This window comes from Phyllobates terribilis, unplaced genomic scaffold (genome assembly GCF_046119375.1).
Source record: "Phyllobates terribilis strain yellow unplaced genomic scaffold, ASM4611937v1 Scaffold_8__6_contigs__length_399053987, whole genome shotgun sequence".
Taxonomy (NCBI): Eukaryota; Metazoa; Chordata; class Amphibia; order Anura; family Dendrobatidae; genus Phyllobates; species Phyllobates terribilis.
The window spans coordinates 362,743,004-362,759,848 of NW_027362768.1; the positions used below are offsets into that span (position 1 = coordinate 362,743,004).

The 16,845-nt window shown below is 44.1% G+C and overlaps 1 protein-coding gene across 2 annotated transcripts in view; it reads right to left on the reverse strand.

Moving 5' to 3' along the window:
* The window catches only part of LOC141157462 (mitogen-activated protein kinase 12-like), a 35,851-nt gene that overhangs the window by 1,129 nt on the left and 17,877 nt on the right, over positions 1–16,845 (reverse strand). For both annotated transcript variants that reach the window (XM_073644779.1, XM_073644778.1), the window contains 7 exons: positions 13,711–13,740; positions 11,716–11,763; positions 11,348–11,462; positions 11,177–11,248; positions 9,831–9,910; positions 9,270–9,348; positions 884–1,057 (listed from right to left, as the gene is read on the reverse strand). In XM_073644779.1, the coding sequence (XP_073500880.1) occupies positions 884–1,057; positions 9,270–9,348; positions 9,831–9,910; positions 11,177–11,248; positions 11,348–11,462; positions 11,716–11,763; positions 13,711–13,740 (598 nt within the window). The remainder of the gene's footprint in view (positions 1–883; positions 1,058–9,269; positions 9,349–9,830; positions 9,911–11,176; positions 11,249–11,347; positions 11,463–11,715; positions 11,764–13,710; positions 13,741–16,845) is intronic.

Below are 16,845 nucleotides of genomic sequence, written 5' to 3' on the forward strand. Positions count from 1 at the left end.
GTCACCGTCAGGTCTGCTGAAAAATAATCTGCAAGTAGTTATCGTCCCTGCAGCTCCTCCGCAGGAAAAATGAAGTATTACATGTCCGTCCCAATAATACACGTACAGGCCAGGTCCTCCAGAGTGAGCGATGATCTTGGTGCCTGGTCTTATAAATTGATGGAGGATAAGAATGAGGACACTACACACACATCCCTCATCCCTCTAACTCCTCGATCCCTAAATATATCCGCATGCAGCCACCACTCAGGGAAGCTTACAAAAAAATAGCTCCCCCTAGTGTTGGCTGTAGCAGAAGCTGAAAGAGTATTCCCGTCTCCAAGATCCTATCCCAATAGTAGTAGGTATAATAATGATATTAGCAAATACCTCCAATTAGAAATGTAATATAGTTCTTCTGATAAGTTATGTCTCTTACCCCATGTGCAGGGCATTGTAGTAGCTTAGGTATTCATTCATGATTACTACCACTCATATAGTGACAGTTAGTTGGCTGTAAGTGGTCATACCATGGATATCTAAGCTACTGCAATGCCTTGCACATGGGGTAAGTGACATAGCTTATCAGAAGAACTATACTACATTTCTAATTGCAGGTATTTTCTATTATTATTACACCTACTTCATATTGGAATAGGATATTGGAGATGGGAATACCCCTTTAAAATAGGATTGCTGTCAGTGAATAGAAACATTGGTGATTAGAGCACCAGAGACTGAATATTGAGCAGAAGGGCAGCGTGTCTGACAGCAAGCAGATGTCTTGTGAATGGAAATAATTGAAACACAATGTATATTAAACTACTGACTATCCTAAAAAATAACCTAAACAGAAAACCTGCAGATTAAATGTAAAGGAGCGCTTTAATTGTGTAAACTTTACTTTTCCATTCTGGAATTGGAAGGTCCAGACTTTCAAAGGAGTCATCATATTTTTCAGCAGGCGGGTCAGGGTCAGAGTCATTGTACTCCTCTAAATAAGGATGGGCCAGGCATTCTGCTGCAGATAATCTCCTCTCCGGGTCCAAATCCAGCATCTTGTCCAGAAGATCAATTTCTGGGGAGACACGAAAGATACAAATGTTCCTAATTCACTTATATTAGGCGTAAAGCAGGGGTGGAGCATGAAGCAGAAATGCAAATAACTCCAGTCATGCTCCGCCCCCTCGGAGCCTTCACAAGGTAGAACACAATGTATCACCTGTCGCTGGAGTGTTCCAGGGCTTCTTACCATCAGCAGCAGAATACAATGTATCACCTGTCACTGGAGTGTTCCAGGGCTTCTTACCATCAGTAGCAGAACACAATGTATCACCTGTCACTGGAGTGTTTTGGGGCTGCTTACAATCAGCAGCAGAATACAATGTATCACCTGTCACTGGAGTGTTCCGGGGCTTCTTACCATCAGCAGCAGAACACAATGTATCACCTGCCACTGGTGTGTTCCGGGGCTTCTTACCATCAGCAGCAGAATACAATGTATCACCTGTCACTGGAGTGTTCCAGGGCTTCTTACCATCAGTAGCAGAACACAATGTATCACCTGTCACTGGAGTGTTCCAGAGCTTCTTACCCATCAGCAGCGGAACACAATGTATCACCTGTCACTGGAGTGTTCCGGGGCTTCTTACCATCAGCAGCAGAACACAATGTATCACCTGTCACTGGTGTGTTCCAGGGCTTCTTACCATCCCAAGCAGAACACAATGTATCACCTGTCACTGGAGTGTTCCGGGGGTTCTTACCATCAGCAGCAGAACACAATGTATCACCTGTCACTGGAGTGTTCCGGGGCTGCTTACCATCAGCAGCAGAATACAATGTATCACCTGTCACTGGAGTGTTCCAGGGCTGCTTACCATCAGCAGCAGAACACAATGTATCACCTGTCACTGGAGTGTTCCAGAGCTTCTTACCATCAGCAGCAGAACACAATGTATCACCTGTCACTGGAGTGTTCCAGAGCTTCTTACCCATAAGCAGCGGAACACAATGTATCACCTGTCACTGGAGTGTTCCGGAGCTTCTTACCATCAGCAGCAGAATACAATGTATCACCTGTCACTGGAGTGTTCCAGAGCTTCTTACCATCAGCAGCAGAATACAATGTATCACCTGTCACTGGAGTGTTCCAAAGCTGCTTACCATCAGCAGCAGAACACAATGTATCACCTGTCACTGGAGTGTTCCAGAGCTTCTTACCATCAGCAGCAGAATACAATGTATCACCTGTCACTGGAGTGTTCCAGAGCTTCTTACCATCAGCAGCAGAACACAATGTATCACCTGTCACTGGAGTGTTCCGGGGCTGCTTACCATCTGCAGCAGAATACAATGTATCACCTGTCACTGGAGTGTTCCAGGGCTGCTTACCATCAGCAGCAGAACACAATGTATCACCTGTCACTGGAGTGTCCCAGGGCTTCTTACCATCAGCAGCAGAACACAATGTATCACCTGTCACTGGAGTGTTCCGGGGCTGCTTACCATCAGCAGCAGAACACAATGTATCACCTGTCACTGGAGTGTTTCGGGGCTGCTTACCATCAGCAGCAGAACACAATGTATCACCTGTCACTGGAGTGTTCCAGAGCTTCTTACCCATCAGCAGCGGAACACAATGTATCACCTGTCACTGGTGTTATGATCTGCAACAAGTACTAAGGAAAGAAAGGGGAAAGCCATCCCTACAGTAAGACTAAGCTGAATCCCTACGATGTAGCGGGCTGCCTGAGCCTTGCGAACAGACCCGCCTTAGTCCTCGGCTAGTCTGAACGAAGACCTATAGCATAAAGGGAGGGGGTCCCTAAAAGAACTAAGGACTGGAACAAAAATGAGACACCGCCTGAACAGAGAAAGTTGTTGCAGAACACAAAAAGATAAACTGACAAAAAGGTACTATAGGTCCCAGAAGGACCAAGCGAACTGACAGAGAAGGCACAGAAACACCTGGCTAGCAAAACGGTCAAATACTGAAGTCCAGCACAGCCAAAAGGGCAGAGCTGGAGTATAAAGGCAGATGGTCACGTGACCGCAAAACACAAGATGGAAAAAACAAACAGGAGGGTTCTAACATTACCCCCTCTTTTATGAGGATCCTCCGGATCCTCCAGGCCCAGGCCTATCCGGAAACCTCCTGTGGAAAGCTCTAACAAGCCTAGGAGCAGAGACATCATCCGTCCTTACCCAGGAGTTGTCTTCGGGACCGAAACCCTTCCAGGAGACAAGATACTGTAATCTCCCTCTATGCCATCTAGAATTCAAGATACGAGAAATTTCATATTCGCTGTCTTCCACCACAGGAGGAACTGTGACAGTGGCATCCCTATCTGATACATCAGCCTTTTTCAACAAGGAAACATGAAACACAGGATTAATCTTCCAGGAAGTAGGGACATCCAACCTGACAGCAGACGGGTTAACAACCTGAAGCACTTTAAATGGACCCACAAACTTAGGACCCAGTTTTTTAGAGGGAATCCTCAAGCGCAAGTTCCTCGAGGACAACCAAACCATGTCACCCACAGTAAACAAAACCTCCTTCCGTTTCCTGTCAAAATACTTCTTGGACTTTTGGTTAGCCTCTTGAAGGTTGCAACGTACATTAGTCCAAACTCTCTCCAAATCACCGGAAAAATTCTCCTCCTCCAGCACCGCCGACCCCAATTTGGAGAACGAACCAAAAGACAGATGTCTCCCAGTACAACAAAAAAAAGGAGAACACCCAGCAGAAGAGGATGTATGATTGTTAAGAGCAAATTCTGCGAGAGGCAGAAACTCAGACCACACCTCTTGTTTGTCTGCCACAAAACAACGCAAAAACTGTTCTACATCCTGGTTCTTTCTTTCAGTCTGTCCATTAGACTCAGGATGATAACCAGACGAAAATGACAAATGGACTCCCAACCTGTCACAAAAAGCACGCCAAAAGCGAGCCACAAACTGAGGTCCTCTATCAGAAACAATATCCGTGGGAACGCCATGGAGCTTGACAATCTCCTTAACAAACACCTTAGCGAGTGTCTTGGCGCAGGGAAACGTAATGAATGGAACCAAATGACACATCTTACTAAAACGGTCCACGACCACCCAGATGGCAGTAAAACCCTCGGACACAGGAAGATCAGTAATAAAATCCATTGTGAGATGCGTCCAAGGCGCACTAGGAACCTCCAGAGGGCAAAGCAACCCCGCAGCAGGAGTATGTGAAGCCTTTGACCTAGCACACACAGTACATTGACGTACCCACTTGATGACTTCCTTCTGCCATCCAGGCCACCAAAAACTGTGACTGATCAGTCTCTTAGTCTCCGAAATTCCTGGATGACCTGCCAACCGAGACTCATGACACTCAACAAACAAATCTCTCCTAAAGGCTCTAGGCACAAACAACCTCCCATGGGGAGTGTTAGATGGAGCATCATCTTGAGCTTTCAGAATCCCATTCTCCAAAACGGAGTCCAATGCCGCCACCACAACTCCTTTCTGCAAAATGCTCTCCTCCTCCTCGGCACCGACCGTAGGAGAGAAGCTGCGAGATAAAGCATCGGCTTTAACATTCTTAGTCCCAGGGATATAGGTAACAGAAAAATGAAACCGCGAAAAAAAACGTGCCCACCTAGCTTGACGGGCATTCAAGCGCTTGGCAGCATCCAGATAGATCAAATTCTTATGATCTGTGAAAACCTGAATAGGAAATCTAGCGCCTTCCAAAAAATGACGCCAATGTTCAAACGCGAGTTTAATAGCCAGCAACTCCCGATTTCCAACATCATAATTCAGTTTGGTTTCCGAAAATTTTTTCGAAAAGAAGGCACAAGGATGTACTCCACCCTTGTTCTCCTGAGACAAAACTGCTCCGACCCCCACCGATGAAGCATTGACCTCGACCAAAAAAGGCTTGGTCTCATCAGGCTGTATAAGGATAGGGGCAGAACTGAACCTCTCTTTGAGATACTCAAACGCTTCAATGGCCTCAGTAGTCCACTGGACCGTATTCGCACCTTTCCTGGTGAGATCGGTTAGAGGTTTAACAATTACAGAAACATTCTTAATGAATTTCCTGTAATAATTGGCAAAACCCAAAAATCTCTATCGATTTCAAACCAATAGGCCTAGGCCATTCCTGCACAGCCTGAACCTTCACCGGGTCCATCTCAAAGCCCTCGCTGGAGACAATGTAGCCCAAAAAACTAATTTTCTGCACAGCGAACTCACATTTCTCCAGCTTAGCAAAGAGTGAATTATCACTCAATAACTGCAAAACTTCACATACACTCTGCCAATGGGACTCTAGATCTGGTGAATAAATCAAAATGTCATCCAAATACACAACCACATTCTTACCAATCAAAGGTCTCAGGATGTCATTAATAAGGTTCTGAAAAAATGCTGGAGCATTGGTAAGACCAAAAGGCATCACCAGATTCTCAAAATGACCCACAGGAGTGTTAAAAGCAGTTTTCCATTCATCACCCTCCTTCACTCGTAACAAATTGTATGCCCCCCGGAGATCAATTTTAGAGAACCACTTGGCCCCCACCAACTGGTTAAACAAGTCAGGAATTAACGGTAATGGGTAGGAATTGCGTGCGGTAATCTTATTAATTTCACGAAAATCCAGACATGGACGTAAACCGCCGTCCTTTTTTTTAACAAAGAAGAATCCAACTGCCACAGGCGACTTAGAAGGTCTAATGTGACCAGCAGCCAGGCTAGTCTGTATGTACTCCTCCAAGGCCTTTATTTCAGGGATAGTCAGATTAAATAAGCGACTCTTGGGAAGAGTAGCTCCCGGAATAAACTCAATGGCACAATCATAATCCCTATGGGGAGGTAAAACTTGCGACTCCTCCTCCGAAAAAAACCTCCAAAAATCCTGAATAGGTACAGGTAATTCCCCTTTTTCCACAGCCACAATGCGACCATTACAACATTTATCATAGCACTTCGGACTCCAAGACTTAATCACATTAGTAGACCAGTCCAGCAAAGGATTGTGCAGTTTTAACCAAGGCAATGCTAGAACAACCGGAGAGGGTAAATTATCTAAAACAACCAAGTCCAAATTTTCTTGGTGAACTCCATTGATAGTGATGGGAAATGCAGCAACCGTGTGAGTAATACATTTCAAGGGAGTGTTATCAATTGCAATCACAGAAATAGGTGATGACAAAGGTTTGGATTTCAATTCAAGGTTTTCCAAAAACCCTTTATCAATCACATTAAGTGTTGAACCACAAATACCTGAAATTCAATCTTCCTGCAAAGTAGTACTCCCTGAAAGAAATACTCCTGCAGAGCGTAAACAAGCTATACGGGCGTACCGGACCTTTTTTTTTCTTTACTTAAATGAAGCTCACAATACTTAATCAAATGGTCAGCTTTACCACAATAAAGACACAATCCCTCGGCAAACCTGCGGTCTCTTTCCTGAGAGCAGAGCGACATCGCCCCAACCTCCATCGGTTCTCCGCCGTCTGAGCAGATTTTCTGGGGACTAGGACCTGGCATTACAGGAGTCTTTACCTCATTCTGCCTAGATCTCAGCCTCCTATCCACACGAACAGCTAATTGCATGGCATCCTGCAGAGTCTCAGGTGTGGGGAATGCAATTAGCAAATCCTTAACCCTTTCACTCAGACCAGCAAGAAATAGACATTTCAGAGCAGGATAATTCCATTTGACTTCTGAAGCCCACCTTCTAAAGTGTGTGCAATAATTTTCAACATCACCTGAACCCTGATTCAAACGCCTGAGTTCTGCCTCAGCAAATGAGATTCGATCAGGATCGTCATATAATACAGGGTTCCCCAACTCCAGTCCTCAAGGCCCACCAACAGGTCATGTTTTCAGGATTTCCTTAGTATTGCACAGGTGATGTAACTATTGCCTGTGCTGATGATGGAATTATCACCTGTGCAATACTAAGGAAATCCTGAAAACATGACCTGTTGGTGGGCCTTGAGGACTGGAGTTGGGGAACCCTGATATAATAGACCCATAGCAGAAAAAAATTCTCCTACCGACCTTAAACATAGATCATTAGGTTGGAGAGAAAAGGCCCACCCTTGTGGTTCATTGCGCAAAAGTGACATAATAAAACCAATGCGCTGTGATTCATTCCCATTCATTGCTGTTTACCATAAAAAACATCAGGCAGTCCTACCTTGGGTTCCACAAAATGCGCTCTGGAACAGCTACTCAAGTGTTGCTGGAGCTCGGCCACCTCCAGAGACAATCCCTGCAAGCGTTTAGCCAAATCCTGGACGGAAGCCATACTGATCCCCGAATTTCTTTCCTTTTAGTTTTTTTTGGGCTGGACTTACTGTTATGATCTGCAACAAGTACTAAGGAAAGAAAGGGGAAAGCTGTCCCTACAGTAAGACTAAGCTGAATCCCTACGATGTAGCGGGCTGCCTGATCCTTGCGAACAGACCCGCCTTAGTCCTTGGCTAGTCATAACAAAGACCTATTGCATAAAGGGAGGGGGACCCTAAAAGAACTAAGGACTGGAACAAAAATGGGACACCTCCTGAACAGAGAAAGTTGTTGCAGAACACAAAAAGATAAACTGACAAAAAGGTACTAGAGGTCCCAGAAGGACCAAGCGAACTGACAGAGATAGGCACAGAAGCACCTGGCTAGCAAAACAGTCAAACAACACTGAAGTCCAGCACAGCCAAAAGGGCGGAGCTGGAATATAAAGGCAGATGGTCACGTGACACAAGATGGAAAAAAAAAACAGGAGTGTTCCGGGGCTGCTTTCCATCAGCAGCAGAATACAATGTATCACCTGTCACTGGAGTGTTCCGGGGCTTCTTACCATCAGCAGCAGAATACAATGTATCACCTGTCACTGGAGTGTTCCAGGGGTTCTTAACATGAACAGCAGAACACAAATGTATCACCTGTCACTGGAGTGTTCCAGGGCTTCTTACCATCCCAAGCAGAACACAATGTATCACCTGTCACTGCAGTGTTCCGGGGCTTCTTACCATCAGCAGCAGAACACAATGTATCACCTGTCACTGGAGTGTTCCGGGGCTTCTTGCCATCAGCAGCAGAACACAATGTATCACCTGTCACTGGAGTGTTCCGGGGCTGCTTACCATCAGCAGCAGAACACAATGTATCACCTGTCACTGGAGTGTTCCAGGGCTGCTTACCATCAGCAGCAGAACACAATGTATCACCTGTCACTGGAGTGTTCCGGGGCTTCTTACCATCAGCAGCAGAACACAATGTATCACCTGTCACTGGAGTGTTCCGGGGCTTCTTACCATCAGCAGCAGAACACAATGTATCACCTGTCACTGGAGTGTTCCGGGGCTGCTTACCATCAGCAGCAGAACACAATGTATCACCTGTCACTGGAGTGTTCCGGGGCTTCTTACCATCAGCAGCAGAACACAATGTATCACCTGTCACTGGAGTGTTCCGGGGCTTCTTACCATCAGCAGCAGAACACAATGTATCACCTATCACTGGAGTGTTCCAAAGCTGCTTACCATCAGCAGCAGAACACAATGTATCACCTGTCACTGGAGTGTTCCGGGGCTTCTTACCATCAGCAGCAGAACACAATGTATCACCTGTCACTGGAGTGTTCCGGGGCTGCTTACCATCAGCAGCAGAACACAATGTATCACCTGTCACTGGAGTGTTCCGGGGCTTCTTACCATCAGCAGCAGAACACAATGTATCACCTGTCACTGGAGTGTTCCGGGGCTTCTTACCATCAGCAGCAGAACACAATATATCACCTATCACTGGAGTGTTCCGGGGCTGCTTACCATCAGCAGCAGAACACAATGTATCACCTGTCACTGGAGTGTTCCGGGGCTTCTTACCATCAGCAGCAGAACACAATATATCACCTATCACTGGAGTGTTCCGGGGCTGCTTACCATCAGCAGCAGAACACAATGTATCACCTGTCACTGGAGTGTTCCGGGGCTGCTTACCATCAGCAGCAGAACACAATGTATCACCTGTCACTGGAGTGTTCCGGGGCTGCTTACCATCAGCAGCAGAATACAATGTATCACCTGTCACTGGAGTGTTTTGGGGCTGCTTACCATCAGCAGCAGAATACAATGTATCACCTGTCACTGGAGTGTTTTGGGGCTGCTTACCATCAGCAGATATCCAGCATTATAACATGAACGCTGCAACCTGTAGTTCCCAACTTTCATTGGCTGATAACAGCTAACGATAGATTGTATTCAATATCCATATAAATCCAGACAACATATAGTTTACTGTACCTAATGCGCTCATTGTTGGGAAGAGCTCTTTAAAATTCCTTTTCTGTTTCTCGGGGAGCATTTTTAAGTAGTCTTGAGCCTGTAGATGGAATTAAATTAGGAAATTATTGTTTTTAGGGGCTGGCAAACTGGGCAGTTGCCTAGGGCCTCCAAGGACAGTACCCAGGGAGCAACATGAAGGTGGCACATGTAAATGTTAACCGACCTGGACCTGGTAGGATTTTAACATTAAACCCTAGACTGCCCTAGACCCCCAATGACTTTTCCCTTAAAGGGATAATCTTATCACAGCCAGGGGTGCATGGAATTATGGAAACAGCTGAGCTATGCTGCGGTATTTCCATAACTCCCATTCAGCTCTGCCGCTGCATATAGATAATCTTTCACTACTTTGGCATTGTATGGCAGTATTATTAGTTAGACACTGGCAGTTTTATTTTAGCCTTGAAGTTCACAGTACTGTGTTATTGCAGTATTATTTGCATGTGGTATGGCAGTATTATTTGCATGTGGTATGGCAGTATTATTTTGGAATTATAATGGAAAACCCCTCAAACGTACGTGTTTACTTTCCATCTTGTTGATCAGAGAAGGTTTGGGACTTCCTATTACTTCAATGATTTTGTTCAGCTCATCAAAGTCTGTAGTAACAGTTAAGGTTCTCTGCAGCCTGAAGCTCGACATACTTATCACTAGCTGTATTTAGAAACGATAGTGAAGTCTTGCAGTTAAGTTTATAATAGTCTGACACTTCGTGTCCGCCTCCTTGTGTATAGTGACTGATACTCTCTATACAGTAGATAACACAGGATTCACCATTCACAATAGGTGATGTCACAGCTCACCTCCTCCTCCTGTACCATGACTGAAAACATCTCTATATACAGTAGATAACACAGGATCCATCATTCACAATAGGTGATATCACAGCTTACCTCCTCCTCCTGTATAATGACTGAAAACATCTCTATATACAGTAGATAACACAGGATCCATCATTCACAATAGGTGATGTCACAGCTCACCTCCTCCTCCTGTACCATGACTGAAAACATCTCTATATACAGTAGATAACACAGGATCCATCATTCACAATAGGTGATGTCACAGCTCACCTCCTCCTCCTGTATAATGACTGAAAACATCTCTATATACAGTAGATAACACAGGATTCACCATTCACAATAGGTGATATCACAGCTTACCTCCTCCTCCTGTATAATGACTGAAAACATCTCTATATACAGTAGATAACACAGGATCCATCATTCACAATAGGTGATGTCACAGCTCACCTCCTCCTCCTGTACCATGACTGAAAACATCTCTATATACAGTAGATAACACAGGATCCATCATTCACAATAGGTGATATCACAGCTCACCTCCTCCTCCTGTACAATGACTGAAAACATCTCTATATACAGTAGATAATACAGGTTCCACCATTCACAATAGGTGATGTCACAGCTCACCTCCTCCTCCTGTACCATGACTGAAAACATCTCTATATACAGTAGATAACACAGGATCCATCATTCACAATAGGTGATATCACAGCTCACCTCCTCCTCCTGTACAATGACTGAAAACATCTCTATATACAGTAGATAACACAGGATCTATCATTCACAATAGGTGATGTCACAGCTCACCTCCTTCTCCTCCTGTACAATGACTGAAAACATCTCTATATACAGTAGATAACACAGGATTCACCATTCACGATAGGTGATGTCACAGCTCACCTCCTCCTCCTGTACAATGACTGATAACACCTCTATATACAGTAGATAATACAGGTTCCACCATTCACAATAGGTGATGTCACAGCTCACCTCCTCCCCTTCCTGCACAATGACTTCGGCAGAGAAACATTTATATGAAATTCTGTATGTAAAGGATACAATCTCCTCCAGGGAATAAGACGCGTCCTGTAATCATTTCCGCCATGATGCATCCAACAGACCAAATATCCACTGTAAAGAGAAGCCGTGTCGATGTGATCTCAGAGCGCCTAGTACAGACATATTATACAGACGGGTCACTGCCCCAATGTCCGGATACTTGTGATTCACCTGTCTGGTTGTAATGCATCCAGTTCAGGATGACTTCCGGTGCCCTGTACCAGCGAGTCACCACGTATCCGGTCATCTCAGGTTCTGTCTGTCGGGCCAGTCCGAAATCTAAAATCTGAAGTTATCATGAAAAATATCTTAGAACATGTAATATACTGCTCCAAAAAGCAGTAACACATCCCACATTAACAAGAGGAATGGTAAAAAAAAAACAACAAAAAAAATATATTTCCAAGAGGAGTAATGGAGGGACGGCACAATTTAAAGGATAAAAAAAGTGCTGCAGAATTTGCTAATTCTGGGAGAGCAAACGATTCCTTTTGTGAATGTGAACTGTCGTCTACTCTACAGAATAATTTGACATTTACCTTGATCTCGTAATTTTCGTCCACTCCTAGATTGCTCGGCTTTAGATCCTGATATAGAGAAAAGGAACCAGAATTGTTTTAGTGATTTTGTGCAGTCGGTGGTTTTTAACTTTCCAAACTTTTTGCCAAAAAAAACCACCAAGAAGGACAAAAATGGGGTAGTAAAGTGGATTTTTGATTTCTGAAAAAGTTACATGTAATAAATAGGGCGAAGGAATTGGCTAACTATTTGCACTTTGAAAAAATAAAATAAAATGGCAAAAAACATAAAAAGGTGCAAAACATATAAAAAATTACATGGGAAAAAAATAACTCCCAAAAAGTGCAACTTAAGTGATCAATCAGTCATAGCCAATATTTTTCTTTTTTTTTTAAATGTTTACGTTTAAAGTGTAGAAAATAGGAAAATAAATGTTTTATTTTTTATTTATAGTTTTTTTTTTAATTCAAATTAGCAAATTGACGCGAAAATAAAGTGTTAATACATAGTGGGGCTGATATATTAAAACTGTCTAAAAACCGTCGGATCCCTAACGACCTGATATTGATGATGACCTATCCTGGGGTAGTAGTGGAAAACCCCTTTAAGGAACTTCCCATTGATAAAGCAGGGGCTGGATATTTTAGTATACAGTTCTCTATGTTTGAAGGGACTCATGGGCCCCTTCTGTGCCTTGTAAATATTAGATTGCTCAGAAATATACCCCCAATGGATCTCAGAGGAGAGGGCAGGAGAATATGCAGTAAACACCCTTACTAGCAATTTATATGATAGAACTGCGCCCACTAGTGGTTTATACAGGGACTTCAGATATGATGGAAAGAGATCCATTATTGAATCAGAATCCCTATAGAGAGGAGCTGTCACCAGGACAAAAGAGGACAGTTTTTGCTTTTGTTTTGTTCCCACTGTTCCCTGGAGTATTTTGCTTTTTGTTTTTTTTTAAATCCCCCATACGTTTCCAGAGATATGGGCCTTTTTATTTATACCAAAGCGTGTGGCAGTAGCCTAAAGACACGCCCCCGAGGATCCTGTGAGCCACGCCTCTTTGTACAGACCATAAAAGATGGCAGGAAACAAAAATGCCCATATCTCTGGAACGGTATGACGGATTTAAAAAAAACAAAAACCAGAATACTCAGAGGAGAAGTGGGAATAATATAAAAGCGAAAAAAATTTCATTTTTTTTACCTGGTGAGACGTTCCTTTAAGAGACTTTGATACTGCAGATCCTGACCAGACTCATAAGCCGAGGTCTGGAGATCATCCGCTATGTACACATTACTCGTGCTATAAACTGCTACTGTAGTTTGCTTAAAAATGGCCGTGGATAGTGAAATATTATATGGAAAGTCAAAAAATGAAAAGGGTCCATCGACAAATATGAGATATGACTGAGCATTTGGCAGGGCTGTAGTTATAGGGATTCAGTGATAACAATTGTACCCAGGTTTATGTTAGGTTTATGGTAGGTGGGAGTTCTGGTGTTTTAAAGGCAACCCGTCACTTGCCATAAATAAGTATTTTTTTTACCTGGTATAAATGCCGCTGTTCTCCTGAATCCGGCGATGTTTTTATTTTGTTCCTGTTCCTCTCCATTCCTGAGATATGACCTCTTCTTCCCTGTATATAAATCTAGCTTTGTTAGCCAAGAGGGCGAGGTCCTCAAAGAAGAAGCCCAGAGAGAATAATTTTGGACCACACCCACTTGTCTAACACGACTAGATTTATATATAGGGAAGAAGAGGCCATATCTCAGGAACGGGGAGGAACAGGAACAAAAGAAAAACAGCGCCGGAATCAGGAGAACAGCGGCTTTTATACCAGGACAAAAAGTACATGTTTGTGACAAGTGACAGGTGCTTTGCAGGATCACATTCAGCCATAATTGATCCCCTTGATGCTGGAAGGATCCGTGTCTGTAACATTACATTACTGGCCTCTACTCTTATAGGTGTCAGGCAGATATCGATTTTACATAAATGCGCACTTACCCTGTGAACAATTCCAGCCGAATGAATGTACTGAAGAAGAAAGAAGGAAGATGGCTTGTGTTAATGTTACATAACTACTCCTCAATCAACTACATAAAAGCAGTTGTCCAGGATGGGTAACAGCGCCACTATTGTGCATTGGCTGAGTCCGGTACTGCGGTAGTCACATGAATGGGAAAGGGTTATAATACTAGACACGGCCCATGGACAAGGGCAGGAAAAGAGACAACTTTTTTTCTATTGTGAACAAGTCCTTTAAATTTTATGCCCAGAATGTCCAGTGAACTTTTAAGGTAAGGTGAGATTTCCTTACCACTTTTTTCGGGCGGAGGTCGGCACTATGGCTTGCTATTATATGGACACTGCTACTATGGGGGCGCTGTGGCTCTGTTTCTTTAACTATGAAAATATCTCCTTTTTGAGAATGTCTGCTTATTGTATTCTTAATAAAAGGGATGTTATCATGGTGGTGCCGTAGTGGTGGCATACAGAGCCCAATGGCTGGAACAGATTCAGTGCCCCAAAACAATGACACCCATGTCACATTGAAGAGCCATAAATAACAGTGCCCCCATAACAGGGACCACCATACGTCTCAATTATGTGGCCACATTCCATCTACAGTCATGATGCCATCGTGTCCCCATAATGTCGTTCTAGCCATTCTATCCATCAGGAAAGGTATAGGAGCACTGGACATGATGGTCTATATGGGGTCTAGTGGCCCCCTCCTTAATTATTTCAGAATGACCCATTACTAATACGATACCACCATTCGCTGGGGCCATAGAGGGTGCAGAGGGCACCCAGGTCCATTGGCACATGGCAGGTGGAGATTTGCATGGAGACCCAGGAGCTTCAGATTACCGTTGTGCACAGCACTGACCCATAGGACCGACGAGCAGAATGAATATATATCGTCTTCCTATGTGGTTTCCATCAGATACCCGGCACATTCCGACATTCCCTTGTGATACGACCCATTTATTAGGAGGGAGGTAACTGTAAACATGTACGAGCAGGACAGATATTTCTCCGTCGGTTCACTCCCTCGAAATAATAAATCTTTGCAAGGAATGTGCTTCCTACAGTAAAAACATGCGCAGGAAACCATTACACACGGCTACTGGATAAAAAGCTTCTTACAGGGGAGACCCCTCCACATCCGCTCCATTATGGTGGCACTTTTTGCCACACAGGACAGATGGGCCTGGCATCTGTCTGGTCCATGCTCCTCTTGCTATTACTGCGGTTCCTTTGAAGAATAGGGATGTTGCAAAGGTTCTCATACCCTAACAGAGAAGCAGGTGGAACCGATGCCCTTTTAAAGAGTCTGCCCCCAAGGAACGTATGCTCCTATATAGCCAAGCCAAAGGCAAAGGAAGCAAGAAGATGGATGGTGTATGGTGATGGGTGACACCACCGGTCTCCAGCTAAGAGGAGGTGGCCTGGATGTGCCCTGTATGGCCATCGTTGTGTGTGACATATCTGATCTCCATGAGGATCAATCACTTCTTCGATTATTTTGTGCTCTATGTTTGTGCTGCTTCTGCCTCCGAAATTAGGACGGAGCAGAGGAAACGATAGTGACCACAAATGGCCCAATTTCTTTGTCTCAATGCAATATACAAGTTATGCATTTCCCGGAAGTTTGGAAAGATCTCCGGAATAGAAGGATTTCCATGGTTGACATGTTTCCACTTTGGAAGGCATCTGGCTTCATTGAGTTGTCGTTGGTCATGGTCTTATTGGGGAGAGCCATCAAAATTCTCATGTCTTTGGTGGCTGCTCATTTCGAGGAGAAGGCTTGGGTGGGTTGGATTTTAACACACCCCATGAGGTAGATAATTCAGCCATTTATCCCTCTCTTCCTATGGCAATAAACATGCGTGCTCGGCCAATTTCAAGAAAAATGTTTATGGTGGAGCCGGGAAGGATAGTTATTGGCCAAAGGAACGTGAATGTCTAAAACTATCTTTACCCCATCTGGAACATTTAGGGCATATCCACAGAATCCCGTCTCTGGGACACCACAAGGAGCCATGTTGCACGCTGCCATAAACGGAGAGGTGGTCGCGCATGCGCCACTCCCTCTATTCATTTGTATGGTGAGATCCCCAAAAATTGCAACGCAAACTTGTTCAACAAATGAATGGAAATAGTTAAGCATGCTCGGCCACCTCTCCATTCTTGACAGCATGCTGCGTGGCTCCATTCTCACATGCAAGTGCATGCGCATTCCCAATGTCGTTCAACCAGGTCTCATTCGGAACTATCCCATGTATATCTCGTAAATGTCACAGATGGGAATAACTTTTTTAAAAAGTTTCTAACTTTATGGTCCATACAAGGGAACGGTCATAAGTGCCTGATGGGTCGGGGTCCTAGTTGGAGAACCAGCTACTGTAGACTTTGAAGGAGAAGATCGTCCATCACTCCACTGGGGTGCGACCAACACATATCAGACATTATGACTATTTCTATGATTGGGCCATAACTTTCTAAGGTGAGAAAACCTTAAAGACTTCTAACTAAAGCACTGGGATGTGAAAAAATAAAACCTCCATGGTAATCAGATTTTGGACGGTGATGGATAATAGACTCCCGATGCGACCCTGCGGCGGCATCATCCCTCTTAGGTAAGAGTCCTACGGTGGCAGTTGCTTTCTTTTATCATTACAGAGCTGATTGTGATTGATTTTTGCCCGTCTTGCTGTTGAGATACATAAATAAATTTTCTGGACGGGAACAAATCGATGCGGGGTGGCCATAAGTCTTCTCGGGATCGGATTGTGCACCGTAAAAATGAGCACGAGAGGAGCCTCCTGCAGAAAATGAGACGTCTTCATAGACGAAGCTCCCGTATTCTTACTTTATTTTTTCAATTACTAAGGGTTTAAGGGTCTAAAATTTAAAGGGGGCGCGCCACCATTCTGAAATAGCCATAGAGATCGGCTCAACAATACTTGGTTAGCTACTACTTTCCATTGTATATTTTTGGGGGGTTCCCGCATATAAGGGAGCTTTGAAATCTCTGTAAACTAAGTCTGTATTAATTGAGAAGTGTTTTCCTCTTCTGGTCACATGATAACCTTCTCGACATGCAATTGGCTATAAAGCGGCACATGACCTGTA